At 57.3% G+C, this 16,442-nt stretch overlaps 1 protein-coding gene and 1 long non-coding RNA gene across 6 annotated transcripts in view; one reads left to right on the top strand and one right to left on the bottom strand.

The window, feature by feature from the left end:
• Nucleotides 1–4,344: 4,344 nt before the first annotated feature.
• On the bottom strand, nt 4,345–7,245 carry LOC131823420 (uncharacterized). Of its 4 annotated transcripts, XR_009350581.1 has the most exons (3): nt 6,047–6,403; nt 5,287–5,882; nt 4,345–4,622 (listed from the first exon to the last, which is right to left on the bottom strand). It is a non-coding gene; the product is annotated as an uncharacterized LOC131823420 (long non-coding RNA). The 4 variants fall into 4 exon arrangements; XR_009350582.1 differs by lacking the exon at nt 6,047–6,403 and adding an exon at nt 7,044–7,245 and having other exon boundaries at nt 4,345–5,882; XR_009350580.1 differs by having other exon boundaries at nt 4,345–5,882.
• The window catches only part of CERS4 (ceramide synthase 4), a 32,242-nt gene continuing 22,235 nt past the window's right edge, over nt 6,436–16,442 (top strand). The window contains exon 1 of one of the 2 annotated variants that reach the window (XM_059159766.1): nt 6,436–6,709. Coding sequence is in view for 1 of the 2 variants with exons in the window: in XM_059159765.1 (XP_059015748.1) it covers nt 7,401–7,465 (65 nt within the window). In the remaining variant the exon portion in view is untranslated. Of the gene's footprint in view, nt 6,710–7,359; nt 7,466–16,442 lie in introns of those variants that run through there. The other variant, XM_059159765.1, reaches the window with a different exon arrangement.

The raw sequence follows: 16,442 nt of genomic DNA, 5'->3' as shown, positions 1-16,442 counted from the left end.
AGCCTGCTTCCGCCTCTCTCTCTCTCTGCCTGCCTCTCCACCCACTTGTGATCTCTGTCAAATAAATAAATAAAATCTTTAAAAAATAATAAAATGAAAGCTTCTAGGCGTATTTTCCCATAATTTTTTAAAAAACTGAGACGCTCAGCCTCACCTAAAGCAATTAAAAATGCAAACTCCATTATTGTTAATTTCTCAGATTAGCAAAGCTTGATAGAACTGCTACTGTGCAGAGTGGGGAACCGAGGCAAAATTCTACCTTTGGGAAAAAATCTACCTTTGACACCCTCTGACTGGCACTTCTTCTGGGGATGTATGGCTTGACATCACCTTAACATCACTGGCTAGAATCACCTCTGCACCAGGGTCCTCAAAGGAAGGGACTGGTTCCCTTAGAAAGAACAATGGCGTGGGGGACCTGGCCGGCTCACTTGTTAGAGCACGCGACTCTTGATCTTGGGATCATGAGTTTAAGCCCCACACTGGGTGTAGAGCTTACTTAAAAACAAACAAACAAACAAAAATACCCAGATGGTGATAGTTTCCCAACTCTGTGACTATCTTAAAAACCCTCCACCTGAAGAATGTTGTAAATAGGGGAATTAAATGGCATATGAGTTATATCTCTAAAGCTACTATCAAAATAAATAAATAAGTAAATAAAACGACCTCCCTTTCAAAGTGAGAGAGAGAGACCTCTTCATCTATTGGTATCAAGGGACACCCAGGAATATTAATAAAAACCAAGGTTCCGTTTTCTCAGAAAGTTGAACCTAGTTTTACCGTACGAGCCAGGAACTCCTCCTCTGGGTATCCCTGGAAAGCAAGGACTCCAGGAGGTCCCATACCCCATGTTCCCTGTAGCACGACTCACAGTGGCCGGCTGGTGAAACGACCCAAGTGTCCATCGACACATGAATGGATAAAGAAGATTTGGTCCATCCGTGCAATGGAATATTCCTCAGTCATGAAAAAGAATAAAATTCTAATACACGGATGGACCTTGAAAACATTATGTTAAGCGAACTAAGCCAGACACTAAAGGACAAATACTAACTAATTCCACTCATACAAGATGCCTCAGATGGGTACATTCACAGAGACACAGAGTAGATGGTGGAAGCCAGCTGCGGAACCTGGGGGTGGGGAGTCAGTGTTTCTTGGGGACAGAGGTTCAGTCCAGGAAGATGAGAAAGTTCTGGAGATGGATGGTGGGGATGGTGTTTGAATCTTCTTAATGCCCCTGAGCTGTGGACTTAAAAATGTTACAGTAGAGGGGCGCCTGAGTGGCTCAGTGTGTTAAAGCCTCTGCTTTTGGCTCAGGTCATGATCTCAGGGTCCTGGGATCAAGCCCCACATCGGGCTCTCTGCTCCGCAGGGCGCCTGCTTCCTCTTCTCTCTGCCTGCCTCTCTGCCTACTTGTGATCTCTGTCTCAAATAAATAAATAAAATCTTTAAAAAAAATGTTACAGTAGAGGGGGTGCCTGGCTGGCTCTATCAAGAGAACATGTGACTCTTGGTCTCGGGGTTGTGGGTTCGAGCCCCACGCTGGGTGAAGAGATTACTTTAAAAAATAAAATCTTTTTAAAAAAATTTAAAATGCAAAAAAAAAAAAAAAAGAAGAACAACAACAAGAAGAAAAAGGAGGTATACATTTATACACAAAAACTAATTTCAGGAAGCTGAACCAATTTATTGAGCCTCTAGGAGCCCAGAGCTGGGGACTTGGGAAACAGACAGGGTAGGACTCTTGGCCCTAGTAAACTTTTGCCCAGCGTTTGAATGTTATGTACTGACTGTTCCAAAGAAAAAACATTTCAATGCAAACCAGATTGTCATCTCCTATCTTAAAAAGACTAATAAAGGGGCGCCTGGGTGGCTCAGTGGGTTAAGCGTCTGCCTTCAGCTCAGGTCATGATCTCAGGGTCCTGGGATGGAGCCCCAAGGGTGCTCCCTGCTCTGTGGGGAGCCTGCTTCTCTCTCTCTCCCTCTGCCTCTCCCCACCCCTCATGCTCTCTCTTGTTCATTCTCTCTCTCTCAAATAAATAAATAAAATCTCAAAAAAAAAATAAAATACAATGAAATAGTACTCAATTTCCTCCTAATCAAATCCAGGAGAGGGGATGTTGTCTTGAATCTGCAGGTGTTGACATGAGGGCTCCCAGTCTTGCTGTGTCACCGAGGGGAAGTACCCTCACCTCCCACCAGGATGACCAAGCACCTCAGTTGGCTCAGGACCGTCTGGTGCCAGCACTGGAAGCCCCGTATCCCGGCCACATTGGATGGCTGGTCACAGCCCCTCCAGGCCCAGGATGTTTTATCTGCCGGTTTGTACAGACCTTGCGGGTATGCAGGTGGGGATTGGGAGAAATGAGAGCTTCCCGGATGCCCTTGGAGTGTCGGGGTGGGGTGGAGGGGGGAAGGCAGGAATCAAGGACCCAGGAGCCTGGAAGGTAGGTGTGGGGGCCCTTTCCCATTACCCCCAGGGGGCCAGGCCAGCCCTGGGGATAGGGAAGTGCAGACAGTGAGTGAGGGAGTGAGAGGTGTGAGTCTGCCAGGGCTGAGGGAGGGTGAGGATCCTCTGTGTCCCCATCTGGGTGCCTCCAACCCCACAAAGGGAAAGAAAAGTGGGGTTGGGGCACCTGGGTGGCTCAGTGGGTTAAAGCCTCTGCCTTCAGCTTGGGTCATGAGCCCGGAGTCCTGGGATCGAGCCCCATATCGAGCTCCCTGCTCGGTGGGGAGCCTGCTTCCTCCTCTCTCTCTCTCTCTCTCTCTGTCTGCCTGCCTCTCTGCCTAATTGTGATCTCTGTCAAATAAATAAATGAAATATTTAAAAAAAAAAAAAAGAAAAGAAAAGGGGGGTTGCTGGCAGAGGATAAGAGGTCAGGAGGAGTTGAGTTCAAAGCTGCCCCCTCTCTGGCTGTGTGGCCTTGGGCAGCTAACTGCACCACTCTGGGCTTGTGTCCTCATCTGTGAAACGGGAATTTTAAATGCACTTGCTTCACAGACAGGCTTGGAGATGTTCACCTCCGTAAAGCTCCCAGCATGTGTGCCTGGCATCCATGCAGTCATGCTGTTCCCTGCCCAGTCATGCTGTTCCCTGCCTGGCTGCTGGGAACCTCAGGCCAGCGGGGGTGGGGGTGGGGGGATGTTGCATCATCAACTCAAGAGGATTAGCCTGCTGCCCCTGGGGAGCTGGGAGGGCCCTTGGAGAGGCAGCAGCAGAATTAGAAGAAGGCAGAGCTGCTCCAGGGAGAAAAGCGCATCTTCCTTCCTCCCACATCCCCACCCCTGCAGGCAGCCAGAGAAGTTGACGCTGCCTGCGTCCATGCTCAGATGCTTGCACACAAACTCACACAAAGAAACACAGAAACACACAGAGACCCAGACCTGCAGGCGCACAGACAAGGACACACAGACTCAGACACACCCAGCAGGCTCCCTTCTGAGCCTTTCCAGAACAGACTTCATTTCTCACCTTGCCGCTCCCCATTCTCCCCGCCCTTCAAGACCATCTGTGAGACACCGTGTACCAGGCCCCCTTCCTGGCGTTACAGTCACCAGAGGATCAAAATGGAACCCCCAAGCCTTGAGGGGTGAACATTTTCTGGGGGCGGCCATCAGGCACAGGCGAACCTTTCACTACAGACCCAAGGGATGGAGGGAGGACTCGCAGGCAGTGCTGTTCCAGGCAGAAGGAACAATCAGTGCCAAGTCTTCTCCATGCCCCATCCAACCTGTCTCAACCCTCCCCAGCCCTGGCTCAGGCCATTTGGCTGGAGAAGCATGGAGACGGAGGTCCCTCCTGGTTATCCTCCATTCCACAGATGAGCACACCACTGGGCTCAGAGGGGCTGCGTCACCCAGCTGAGGTCACACAGCACAAACATGCCCCCCCCCCCCCCCGCCATTGTGAACGGAAGTCTTGATTGGCAAAGGCTGGGCCAGGGAGGACAGTCGGCCACAGGCCTGGGGCAACAGGCCCGGCGTGAGTTGGGCAGTGCAGGGCCCAGAGAGGCAGTGACAGACATCTGGGATTTCAGTCCTCACCCTGCTGGAACAAGGGTGCAGCAGCCCTGGAGACCACCAGAGGGGATCAGAGGTCTGGAAGGGGTGGGTGATGCGGGGGGAGGATTGGGGGTCTGACCCGGTTGGGGCCCCAGGCTGCTGATTTGGAAAGGGAGTGCAGCTGTGTGTGCTGGGGGAGGGGTTCCTGAGAGCGCAATCAGGCAGGTCTCTGGGTGGGAGAATGGAGGTCTGTGTGAGTTTCCTTTCCAACAGTGATGAACGATGACACATTTGGTGGCTTAAAACAACACACATTAAAAAAAAACAACAACAACAAAAACAAAAACCAACACACATTTATCTGATAGTTCTGGAGCTCAGAAGTCCAAACGGGTCTCCTGCGCTCAAGTCAGGGTGTGTGCAGGGCTACATTACTTCTGGAAGCTCTTGGGGAGAACGTGGTTCTGGCTTCTAGGGGCACCTGCTTTGCTTGGCTCGTGGTCCCCTTCTCCATCGTCTGAATCAACAGTCTAGCCTCTTCCACCTGGATCAGGGCTTCTGCTGCTCCGGGCCTACCCTTCTGTCCCCCGTTCAAGCGCAAAAGGTGGGGACACCTGGAGGAAAGGCAAGGGGCTTCCCCTGTCTCCCTCAGGTCCCAGGGTCCCCTGGGTCCCCGCTGCCCCTCCCCAGACACCCCACAATGGACTTGCCATTTCTCCGCTCCTGCCAACCAGGTCCCGGCCTCCCCTGATGCCCAGAGCCCTGGCCAGTTTACCACTCCATCCCCCTGGAGTCCCTCCTTTCTCTCCTGTCTGCACCCCCTCCCCCACTGGGCCGCAGAAGCACCCGCTGCAGAGTCAAAAATGAAGTCTGACTGTGTCTCTCATGGGAGAGCCCTGGAGCGCCTTTGGTGGCTGTCCTCTCTTCTTCACTCACCTCTGGACCCTAACTCGGCTTAATGCCCCCCTCCACTCACCTCGCAGGTTCAGAGGTCACCTCCTCTAGGAAGCCCATCCTGAATACTCCATGCTCACCCATGGGGTGGGGGTAGGGGAAGGAGGGCATCAGGCAGCCAAGCAGCAGCCCAAAGGCAGAGAGCTCAGCCCGCATCTCTTCCTGCCGGCTGACCCTTCCCTCCAGCCACCCCACCTCCCGCCTGAAATCTCTCTCTGACCTCGGCCCACATCTCTCTCAGGGGCTTCCCCCTTCGCTTCTCCCAGGATCTGCTGCTTCTCTCCTGGGGTCTGGACTCCCCCATTCCACTATGTGTCCCCTTACTATGAATAGAAACAGCTGCCGGCTCCGAGCCCCCACAGGCGCAAGGCGATGTCGCCTTAAACGCCATAAAGCAGCTTTATGGCCCTTCCTCTCCCCGATGCGCAAAGGAGCTCTTGGGGGTAGCGGTGTGGGGTGCTCTGCAGAGGGCCCCTGAGGCCTGAAGGAGAAGGATGCACACATTTGGAAAGGGAAATCACAGTCTGGTGGAGGAAACAGCAGGTGCAAAAGACGCGAAGCTGGGTTGGGAGGCGCAGGTTCGCTATCCCACGTGTAGAAATCAGACCTCAGCGATGTGAAGCAACTTGCTTGGGGCCCCACAGCCAAGAAGGCGGGGCCTTCCCCCACCTGCCCTGGATCTGCTTCAAGGAGAGGCTTGATGTCCAAAGGTGAAGCCGCTTTTCCAGATGAGGAGACGGTGGCCTAGCCGCTCTGGAACCCCTTCCCTTCAGCCCGGAGCAGCTGGATCATGAGCCCCCCAGGTGGGACACAGGGGTTCACAGACCACCTCTGCCTCGTCCAGCGTTGTCTTCCCTTCGAGGCTGGCCCAGGCTCCCCGCTCCGGGGCGCTGCTGATCCTGGGCCACTTTCACTTGCACCTGACAAGAGAGGGTCCCGGGCTACGCTGTTGCACCACCCACGCTGCCTCTCTCCACAGCTCTATCTCCTGACCCCCGCACCCCACCAGGGTCTGCCTGGCTGACCTCCTCCACTCCCAACCTCCCAACCCGGCAGCTGGCTCCTGCACACGCTTCGGCCTCACCAACCACGAACTCGGGCGTCTTGGCCTGCGAGCTGGGAGACGTCTCCAGGCTTGGGGAACCCGAGGGGGCCTCTGAGGCCTGAGACGGAGTGAGGGCGTCCCCCAGCAACGCCCCGCTGCGAGATCCCGCGGATCCGGGCGCCCGCCGTGTGTATGCGGATGGGCTGGTCAGAGCCACGCCAGAAGAGGGGACCTGGGAGGGGGTCGAGCGGACGTGCCGCGAACGGAACAGAACCCTGGGCCAGACTGAGCGCGGGCCGCGCGGGGGTCAAAGGCGAGAGATAAGGCGCAGGCAAAAGACCTGCGGCTGGATCTCCGCCAAGCGCGCCTCCTGGCGGACCTCGGGGGCGGGCCGGGGGTGGGTCGGGGGCGGGCCGGGGGGGCGGAGCTAGGCCCGGCCGGCGGCGCGGGGCGGGGGTCCAGGAAGCGGTCTCGTTGGCGGAGAGGGCCGAGCCCCGCCAGGACCCCGCGTCCCGCCGGGGCCCGCCCCGGCCCCGCCCCTCCCGGCCCCGCCCCTCCCGGCCCCGCCCCGGTCCCCCAACCCCAGCCTACCGCCGGGCCCCACGGCAGAGGCCGCGCTGGGAGCAGAGTCCGGCGGCCGCGTGCGGGGTGCGCGCGCTCCTTCCTCTCCGCGTCCGCCGCCCGCCCCTGCCGTGCCCCCAGGTAAGCGAGCGCCCCGCGCCCCGAACGCCGCCGGGAACGCCACCCTCGCGGCGAGCCCCGGCCCCGCCTCCGCGGCCATGGCGGCCCCGGCCCCCATCACCCCGCCCGGGGCGGCCTCTCGGGGCTTCCCATCCGGTCCCAGGCCCGGGCCGCCGCCCCTAGAGAGACCCGCTTCCCCGAGGGTCGGCGCGCCGCGAGCGCCGGGACGAGGCTGCGAAACGGGCCGGAGGGAGTCGGGGCGAGCCGGCGCGGCGACGCGGGGGAGTCCGGGCGTGTGAATGCGAGCGGCGCGCGGCGAGGGTGGGTCGGGCCCCGGGGAAACCATGCGGAGTACCTGCTGGGCGCCACCGACGTGCCCGCGCCGGGGATGCAGTCGGGGCCCTGACCTCGCAGCCCGGCTGCGTAGACGGCTAGCCACCGTGTAAACAGGCTGCGATCACTCCAGCCCGCGCCGAGTGCGGGGAGGACAGCACCTCGGGGAGATGGAGTCAGGGTCAGGGAACGATTCTCCGAGAGGGTGTCATCCCGGCCTGAGTGGACCAACCCGCGAGGGCTTTTGAGGCCCAGGAAGCGACAAGATTTGGAGGCAGGGCCCAGCGTGGTGTGTTTGCAGGGCAGAAAAGAGGCCAGCTTGGCTGGAGCTCCGGGAGGGAGGCTTGGAGGTGGGAAGAGGTTGGCCCGCGCCTCGAAGATGGCGGGGACTGAGTGGATTCCATTCTCAAGTCTGGGGGGGTCACGGGAGCGACGCCGAGCAAAGTGAGTAACCCGGTCCTGCTGTGTCTTAGGAAGAGCCCCTGCTGTGCGCGGGAGGGCTGGGAGGAAGCCCGGCAGGAGGCTGCAGGTTTGGCCCCCGCCGGAAGGGGTGGTGGAAAGGGGGTGACGCCGGGAGGAGGGGTGCGTTTTGGCAGAAGAACATGCTCTGTGTTCCCTGCCTGCTCAGAAGTGGGGCGTGAAGGAACCCGAGCGGAGATTTCTGGAGCTGGCAGTTGGGAGTATGCACGGGCCTTGCCTTGTTGAGATGGGGAAACTGAGGGAGACGCAGGTGGGGTGGGGCCATGGTGGCTGAGTCTGACTTGCAAAACCTGTGAAATGCCACCTGACGGGGAGGCTCCCGGAGGAGGCACCCGGAGACGGACTCCACACCCAGGCAAGGTCTCCCGCGGCCCAGTGCAGGGGTCAAGCTGGCTCCAGTCTAGTGACCTGAATCTCTTTTAGGGAGGCTGCCGGAGAAAGACATTCTGGAGTGTGGGGTTGTCTTTGAAGGTCCCAGGGTCCCCAGGCTCCACTCAGGGCCGTTTCAAGAGCAGCTGCCGTGAATAAACGTGGCTGGGGCATGGGTGCCGGGAGACTCACTCAGCACACCTGAGTCCCCACAGGCCAAGCTGGGACCTTCCCTGCCTCCTTTCCCAGCACACCTGCTCCCAGTGGAGGTGTCTTGAGAGGGGAGCGAAGAGGCGGTAGAAATGAGCTGGGACACTTGGTGGTGGAACTGGCCTCGTGAGCCCCCAGGGAGAGTTTTCCAAGGTTCAGTTTGCCCATCTGTAAAATGGGTCAGTAGAACCTATCCCTGGGAGTGTTGTTCTGATCCAAGGACGTCTCGGCTAGGAAAGGGCTTGGCTGATCCCAGTGGCGGCCTCTGGGGAAGGGCACCAGAGCCAGCAGGAGTTCACAGCCTAATGAGCCCCCATTTCCTGCTCTGAGAAATGGGGGCACTGTGTAACTGTGGCCACCTCCAGACCAGGGCCTTCTGCAGATGGAGTGAGTCAGGCGTGTAAAGTGTTCGGCTGGCCCAGCGCCTGGCTTGGAGTGATCACTCGGCACAGGAGCCCCTGGGCTAGTTGGCCAGGAGGTGAGGGGGAGAGAGGAATGGGCCTCCCCCCACCCTCGGGATGCCCACAGGAAAGCAGGCGCCCGGGGACAGTCTCCTCTTATCTGGGCACCACAGGCTGTCCTCTCTCCCGCTGTCTGGAGGCTGCCTTTGACCTTGTCCTGCCTGCTTGAGTTCGGTGCCCGCAGGCTAGTGACTTCTTTTTCTTGCTTCAGCTGCTTCTGTAAAATGGGACTAATAGCAGTCATCACCGCAGAGGTGAGCACAGCACCCGCTGCTAATAAGCACCTGAATGCTAATAGGCATCCAGGTGCCTGGATGTCTGGGGGGAGGGAGCCCGCAGGAGTGTGGCTGGTTCATCCCGGGGTGAGCCTCCCCAGGGAAGGCTTCTTGGAGGAGGTGATCATTGCTGGGTTACTAAGGATGATTCAGAGGGAACAGGGTGGAGAGACCAGGGTACAGGGATGTGGAGGAGCTAAGAGACCAGCCTGGAAGCAACCTCACTGGTCCAGATGGAGGTTAGGATGAAGAAGTGATGAGGTCCTGGAGAGAGCGCCGGTGGGGGTGGGGGAGCAGCGGCTGATTGGGGAGCAGGTGGTTTATTGGGGAGCAGGCTCAGGTGCGTCTGAAAGTTGTGATGTTGCTAGACACCCAGGTGGATGTGAGGTGCAGGGTGGGCTTTGAAGAAGCAAGCTTGGAGCTTGGGAGACACCCCCACCTGGGGGGAATTGGGCAGAGAGAGGGCACAAGGAAACAGTAGGTGGCAAGCCAGGAGCCAGGGAGCAAGGGCTTCAAAAAGGAGGAAATGGTCAGCTCAGCTGCATTTCTGAATCCTCTGCTTGAATAATTCAGTGAGAGAGGTCTCCCTCCCTTACTTGGCTGTCTTGCCCACTCCACCCCAAGCCATTCAGAATGGGCCCTTCTTTGCCACACTTTGAATGGGCTCAGGCCAGAGTGGCATAGAGGAGGTCTTTCTCCTCCTTCGATCTCGACTTCATACCTTTGTTAATATGAGACGGTCCCACCAGTTCCGCACAATGAATGGGCAGGAGCTCAACTCTCTCCCTACCCCATCTTGGGCTCCCAATCCCATCTTTTGCTCCAGGATCCCATGACTGTGAATCTGAGGAGGGGCCAAGCCCGTACCATCCACACCCTGGAGAGAGCCCCTCTAGCCTGTGCTTGTCCCCCCTCCCCCGCCCCCACCTCTGTCTACCCCCGTATCTGTCACTTATACGTGCCGCACATATGGGTGTGAAACCTGGGTGAGGAAGAGCCAGGTGGACATCTGGAGGAAGGGCAGTCCAACCAGAGGCACCAGCATGTGCAAAGGTCCTCAGGCAGGAGCTGGTCGGGCATGTTGGAGGTATAACAAGGAGGACAGCGTGGCTGGATTGAAGTGAGCAGGGGGGAGCGTGGGCAGAGGGGCAGATGAAGAGACCGAAGGTCTCAGGGGGCCCCAGTCCAACGACAACAGACCCTGGGAGGGTCCTGGCTTGAAGAGTAAGAGGTTGTGGAGCCCCATCGCTTTGCAGTTTGCGGGGTGCTTTGTCCCCTAAGTGCAGGGGTCATTCCAGGAACCCTGGTGGCCCAGGAGGCTGGCAGGAGGAAGAAAGAGAATCCACCCCTTATCCTGGTGGGCAGGTCTACCCGTTCCCATGATGGGAACTCCACTGACCTTGAAGACTTCCCCGAGGAAGTGAAGCAGCCAGGGAGAGGGCACAGGTAGGGGCTACGGAGGCAGGGAGGAGACTGCAGGAGGAGGGGGTGGGCAGCAGCGGGGACCCGGTGGGCAGGCCAGGCAGGGCACAGAGCTCCGTATGGAACAGGATGCTCTCGGGGAGGGGACAGAGATGGCAGGTGGCCCCAAACCAATGCAACTGTATACCGAGCATGGTCCCGCCATCAGCCTGCCAACACTCCGTTTCCAGGTGGAGGAGAAAGGACCCAGCCCCCCACTCCCTGCATGTGCGAGGGCCTGGCTGCCTGGATCTTGTCCCCCTTCTCACCCTCACCACCGACCCAGGCGTGTCCCCAAACCTTAGCAGCTTCGATGCTTTTTTTTTTTTTTTTTTTTTTAAGATTTTATTTATTTATTTGACAGACAGAGATCACAAGTTTGCAGAGAGGCAGGCAGAGAGAGAGAGAGAGAAAGGAGGAAGCAGGCTCCCCACTGAGCAGAGAGCCCAATGCGGGACTTGATCCCAGGACCCTGGGACCATGACCTGAGCTGAAGGCAGGGGCTTTAACCCACTGAGCCACCCAGGCGCCCCAGCTTCAGATGCTTTAATGAGAGGATGCAGACACTTGGACTCTGGAAGGGACATCGGTGGTCCCGCTGGGCCCGGGCCCTGTGGCTGCCACTGTCCTCCCCACCCACCCCTCTCCAAACTGGGGATGGGTGCGCCTAAGGGCAGCTCCCTTTGGCCCCGGCTCCGCTATGACAATGATCCTGGCAGGCACCATGGAGCTACAGCTGGAGCGAGGGAGACTGACTCCCCTCTTAGATTCAGGGGACAAGGACAGAGACAGAAGGGGAGAGTAGGCAGGACAAGCTCTGCAGACTTGGGCCTCTGGATCTCATTTTTCCATCGGTGTTGTTGACTGGGGTAGGCTTTAATATAGGGCTGTCACCTCCCTGCCCTCATGTCTTCCCGCATACCCCTCTGTTCAGCCCTGTGGGCTTCATCTGGATCACTTGAAGCTACTGCCTGTGGCCCAGCCTCAGGGCCTTTGCACAGCCTGTTCCCTTTGCCTGGAGTGGTCTATGCCCATGGCTTCTTCATCTCTTTTCTCAAGCAACACTTTTTTTTTTTAAGATTTTATTGTGGGGCGCCTGGGTGGCTCAGTGGGTTAAAGCCTCTGCCTTCGGCTCAGGTCATGATCCCAGCCTGGGATCGAGCCCCGCATCGGGCTGTCCGCTCCGCGGAGAGCCTGCTTCCTCCTCTCTCTCTTTCTACCGGCCTCTCTGCCTACTTGTGATCTCTGTCTGTCAAATAAATAAATAAAGTGTTAAAAAAAAAAAAAAAGATTTTATTGTTTATCTGACACACAGAGAGAGCCAGAGAGCGCAAGCTGGGGTGTAGAGCAGGCTCCCCACTGAGTAGGGAGTGCAGGGGCTCTATCCCAGGACCCAGGGATCATGACCCGAGCTGAAGGCAGATGCTTAACCAGCCGAGCCCCCCAAGCACCCCTCAAGCATCACCTTCTTATTTTTTTTTAATTTTTTAAAAACATTTTATTTATTTATTTGGCAGAGATCACAAGTAGGCAGAGAGGCAGGCAGAGAGAGGCAGAAGCAGGCTCCCTACTGAGCAGACAGCCCGATGTGGGGCTCGATCCCAGGACCCTGGAATCATGACCTGAGCCAAAGGCAGAGGCCTTAACCCACTGAGCCACCCAGGCGCCCCAAGCATCACCTTCTTAAGGAGACCATCCTGAGCTTCCCGTTTAAAATCACAGCCCCCACTGCCCAATTCCTGATCTCTTTCCCCTAACCTGTTTTTCTTTCCACTACGGGGCATAATGAAATTAATTAATAAAATGTATAGTATTTGCCACCCCTAACCCTCACCCTGTCCTGGACCTCAGCTCCAGGCACACAGTGTGCCGCAATGACAAGGAGGCAGCCTTTGCAGACGGGCGGGATAACCCAACCCCCTGCCTTCTCCTTTGTGCTCTTGGGCGATTCTGTGCCTCAGTTTACACAGCTGCAAAATGTGGATGACAGAAGCAGTTGGTGGCAATTTAGACTCTGAGGCAGGACACTTAGAACTTTCCCCCACATAGTCCTAGAATTTTCCACAAGCGTGTTGAGATTGGGGGGGAGGGGGGCCGAGCCTTTCTAAGGAGGTCCTGTTTTTTCCCCTCTTCATAGATTTCAGATCTTTCACTTTTGAATAAGAAGGAAATTTTTTTGATAGACCATGAACCCCAGGCGAATGCCATGACCCTTTAGGATGCTTCATTTCTAACACCGACGTCCTGTTTCTCCTCCACTGAGAGTCGAGAGGTCCCTCGGGTCTGCAGACTGAGGCGGTTCTGGGGGGGGGGGGGGTGCCAGGTTATACCCATGCCTGTGCTTCCTCTAAGGTCGTTCTTCCTGGCAAAGGACTGATTGTGAATTTTGACACTCGTAGCTTTTTTTACGCCCTGAAATTTATATAATTCCCGAGAAATATTGTGATGCAGGCAATAGGAATTGCTCATTAAATCCAAGAGCTGTGGGATGGGCTCAGGGAACGAGGTCTCTCGCTTACACGCCTGACTGGTTGGTCCCACGTTTAGTGAAGCTGGCCGTTGGGGCTGCAGATTTTCAGATCACTTTCCCGAGGGTGGGGCTGTGGGTACCCGTCAGAGCTTTGGCTTTGGCATTGATGACCTGTCAAAGGTGCTTGCAGTAACTTCTGGATTGAGACAGGAGCAAGCCAGAGGGCAGGAGCTGCTTACCGGTTTCAACCTGTTTCAACGTTGGGTGGTAGAGGTAGGACCAAGTGAACACACTGATTAAACTTCTGGAAATAGGTGAAGAGGTCGTGCCTTGGGACCTTGGGAAATCCAACCAGTACATAAGTCACTTGCACAGCATTGCTCAAATACTGCCTAGAGATCGGGCGGAGAATATTTAGAAACCATTACTACGTGGACATTTGAAGCCACTGGCTTTCATCTGGAGTAGCTTGCTCTTGCCCAGGACATACAGACTGGATGCCTCTATTATTCCTGAAATACTCTGGAAAGCCCTTTGTATGTTTCAGTAGCATCTTCTTTGTAGCTTGCGAAGGCATTCTTCATTGCTGTGCTGATGTAACCTGGGTCTTGTCTTCTGAGGAGGTCTTGTTGGAACCGAGGCCTGAGTTGGAGTGGACAGTGGACACAGCCAGGAATCGGACCCCGTTGATTGCCCTCCCAGAGCCCCCTGCCACGTTCTTTGGGGAGATAGATAGAGATACATTGTTACAAGGCAAAATAAAGCAGACCAAATGGAGAGCCCATGGTGCAGCCTGGAAGTCTCAGAAGGCTTCCTAGAAGCAGCAACAGGCAGGCTACTTACTTTGAAGGGTTGGAGGAACAGCGAATAGTGACTCAGGCCGAAGAGATATCCGGGGATTGCATTAGAGTGATGTTCCTGAAATCCGACCGGACCCTGGGAATCTGGCCACAGACCCTGGCTGAGAACCGTGGATGTGGGTGGGTGGTGTCTGCAGGAGGTCCCTGGGGGGACCAGGTCGGGGGGAGGGGAGGCTTGTCCTTTGAGCTGTGTGCTGCGGAGGGTGGGGACGAGGGCTCAGCCTGCTTGCACACCCCCCCCCCCCCCCCCGCCGCATCTGTGTGCTTCCCATCTGAGAGGAGGGGCTGCCCCCAACCGTAGGTCATGGTCATCATTGGAGAGGAAGTGCAGCTTGGCCTCTAGTTACGCAAACACCTCTGGTCCTTAAAGGGCCCACGGACAGCCTGGCATTCTGGCAGGGGGGCCCTTCTCTGCTCACCCCATGAGGTTTGGGACCCCAGCCCAGGCCCCCAGAGGGCGACCAGTGCTCACAGGCACCCCGCACAGGCTCCATCCCCTTTCTGGGCAGGTGAGAGTTTCACAGAAGGGGCTGCTGGCCAGAGACCACCCCCCAGGAGCAGATCTGCCCAGGTGTGTGGACCTGAAGTTCACGGTTGGCAGCTGTGTGATCTGGAACCTGGACAAGGGCGTGGGCCCACGTTCAGAAGCATGGCAGTAGGGGCAGGGAGGCAGTGCCTGGGGGATGCTGGGGCTCCAGAGCCCTCAAGGACCTGCTCTTCCCCAGCATCACCCCTTTATGCGTTCAGAAGGCACCTTCTCCGAGTCCCACATCCTGGATTCCCCCACAAGGGCTCTTCTTGGCCCCACCCACGCCTGGGCTTCGGATCCCCAAATTCCTGCCCAGGCAGGGAGTTCCCAGATCAGTTGCCCACCCCAACATCCTCAACCCTCCTGCCCTTGAAGATGTCCCTCCTCAGCCCTGTCTCAGCCACTGAGGAGCTCTTGGGGAAACATTTCCGTCACCTTTGAAACCCAAGGACCGCCCACGCTCAAGGAGGGGTCACGGTATTGGCTCCCTGCTGGCGACCTCGCAGCGGGACCCGCCCACGCCCCCACTGTACCTTATGGCCTAGGTGACAGGCACTTTCACCCTCCCCCTCGAACCAGGAGAACTCTGACCGACTGGACTGGCAGCCTCGCCAGTATCCAGCTCTGGTCAGGACTGAATGTCATCTTGTTTCCATTGTATCTGTCTTATGGCTACTGTCGGGCAGTGACATTGACTTTCTCTGTAGGAGAGGGAGGGAAAGTTTCTTCTGAAAATAAACATGCTTAAAAACAAAGCGAGCCTTTTGGAGGAGATTGGTGGGTGCGTAGTGCGCAGATGGGAGAGGCTGGGGCCGACGAGTGACCGGGCTGTGGGAGGGATGGAGGGGAGGCTCCCAGTCCCGCCCAGGGACACTGGGCAGGGCTTCCTGGCCACCGAGGGTGAGAACAGAGTCTTGAAGAAGCGGAAGGCATTTGGCAGGCAGAAAGGGCATTACTGGTAGGGGGAACAGCCCGGACACAGCGCTGTGGGGGGCAGGAACGTTTGCAGGATTTCAAGCCAAGGCTGTGATTCTTAGGTTCGAAGGGCAGCCTGGGCCTAACCCGAGGCTGGGAGCCCGGGGAGGAAGGCCCAGTTAGTGACAGGAGAGGAGAGGGCGTCGCTGTGGGCCATGAGCGGGAAGGGACCTGCTCCGTGGTCACGTGGCAGGCGGACACGGTTGCAGCAGGCGAGGAGGGGCCGAGCGGCCCAGCTGTGCGCGGTGGACTCCGGGACATCTCCCAGATTCCTGTCCGCAAAGCCTGGGTGGAAGGTGGGACCTTGGCCAAGAAGCCTGGGGAGGAAGAGTGCACACTCTGGTGCAGGGTGACTTGATCTTGATCGTGGTGTGTCCGGGCAAGGAGCGGGCAGGTGCTCCGGGCTTGTCAGGTTTGTTGGGGGAGACACCTGGGCGCTGCGGGAATCGGAAACCCACCGTGCACCTGTGCCCGTGGCAGATCCCAGGCGCGTGCGATTTCCAGGCACAGCAGATGGCAGTGGGGGGTCCAAGACTGGATTGGGAGCCAAAGGGGAGGAAGACCAGCGTGGATTAGAGACAGAACAGCAGAGAGGGGAACCAGGATGCTACAGCTCTTGGAAGGAGGGGCGGACAAGGGGTCCCATATGCAATCAGGGGTCATGAATACATAGACAAAGAATTGGCCACTGCAATTAGCCATGGAAGGGGGGGCATGTGTCCCCAGGGAACTAGGCAGAGTGCAAAGCAGACAGGTGGAGATGGAGTGGAGCCCGGGCTCAGAGGCAGGTTCTGCTTTCCAAGAATGCCAGAGGAGCTGTGGAGGAGCTGAGGTTCCGTGAGCCTGGGTTCATCTCGGATGCCCAGTGGTGTGGAGCAGAGTTGAGATGCTAGCTGGGTGACCCTGGGTAGATGACTCAGGGTCCCCGAGACTCAGTTCATTCATGAAATAGGGACGCTGGAGCACCTGGGTGGCTCAGTGGGTTGGGTGTCTGTCAATTTCAGCTCAAGTCATGATCTCAGGGTCATGAGATCAAGCCCAGCGTGGGGCTCTGTACTGGGCATGACGCCTCCTCAAGAGTCTCTCCCTCTCCATCTGCCCCTCCCCGTCTCCCCCCCACCTTCCCCACCACACACACATTCTCTCTCCCTAAAGGAAGAAGGAACTATGGATGCCGACAGCATCTTCCTCAGGGCATGTCTAACAACATTTCCGAGGTAGGAAGGCAGGGCACTTGGCGCAGGGCCTGCCGTGGGTAAACCTCTCTGGGTGGCACCTGGCACGGTACCAGCACCCCAGGTACGTTGGGCAATCCCTGCTACAGGTGTGGG

Source organism: Mustela lutreola, chromosome 2 (assembly GCF_030435805.1).
Source record: "Mustela lutreola isolate mMusLut2 chromosome 2, mMusLut2.pri, whole genome shotgun sequence".
In the NCBI taxonomy this organism is placed as follows: domain Eukaryota; kingdom Metazoa; phylum Chordata; class Mammalia; order Carnivora; family Mustelidae; genus Mustela; species Mustela lutreola.
This window is presented reverse-complemented; position numbering and strand designations above follow the sequence as displayed.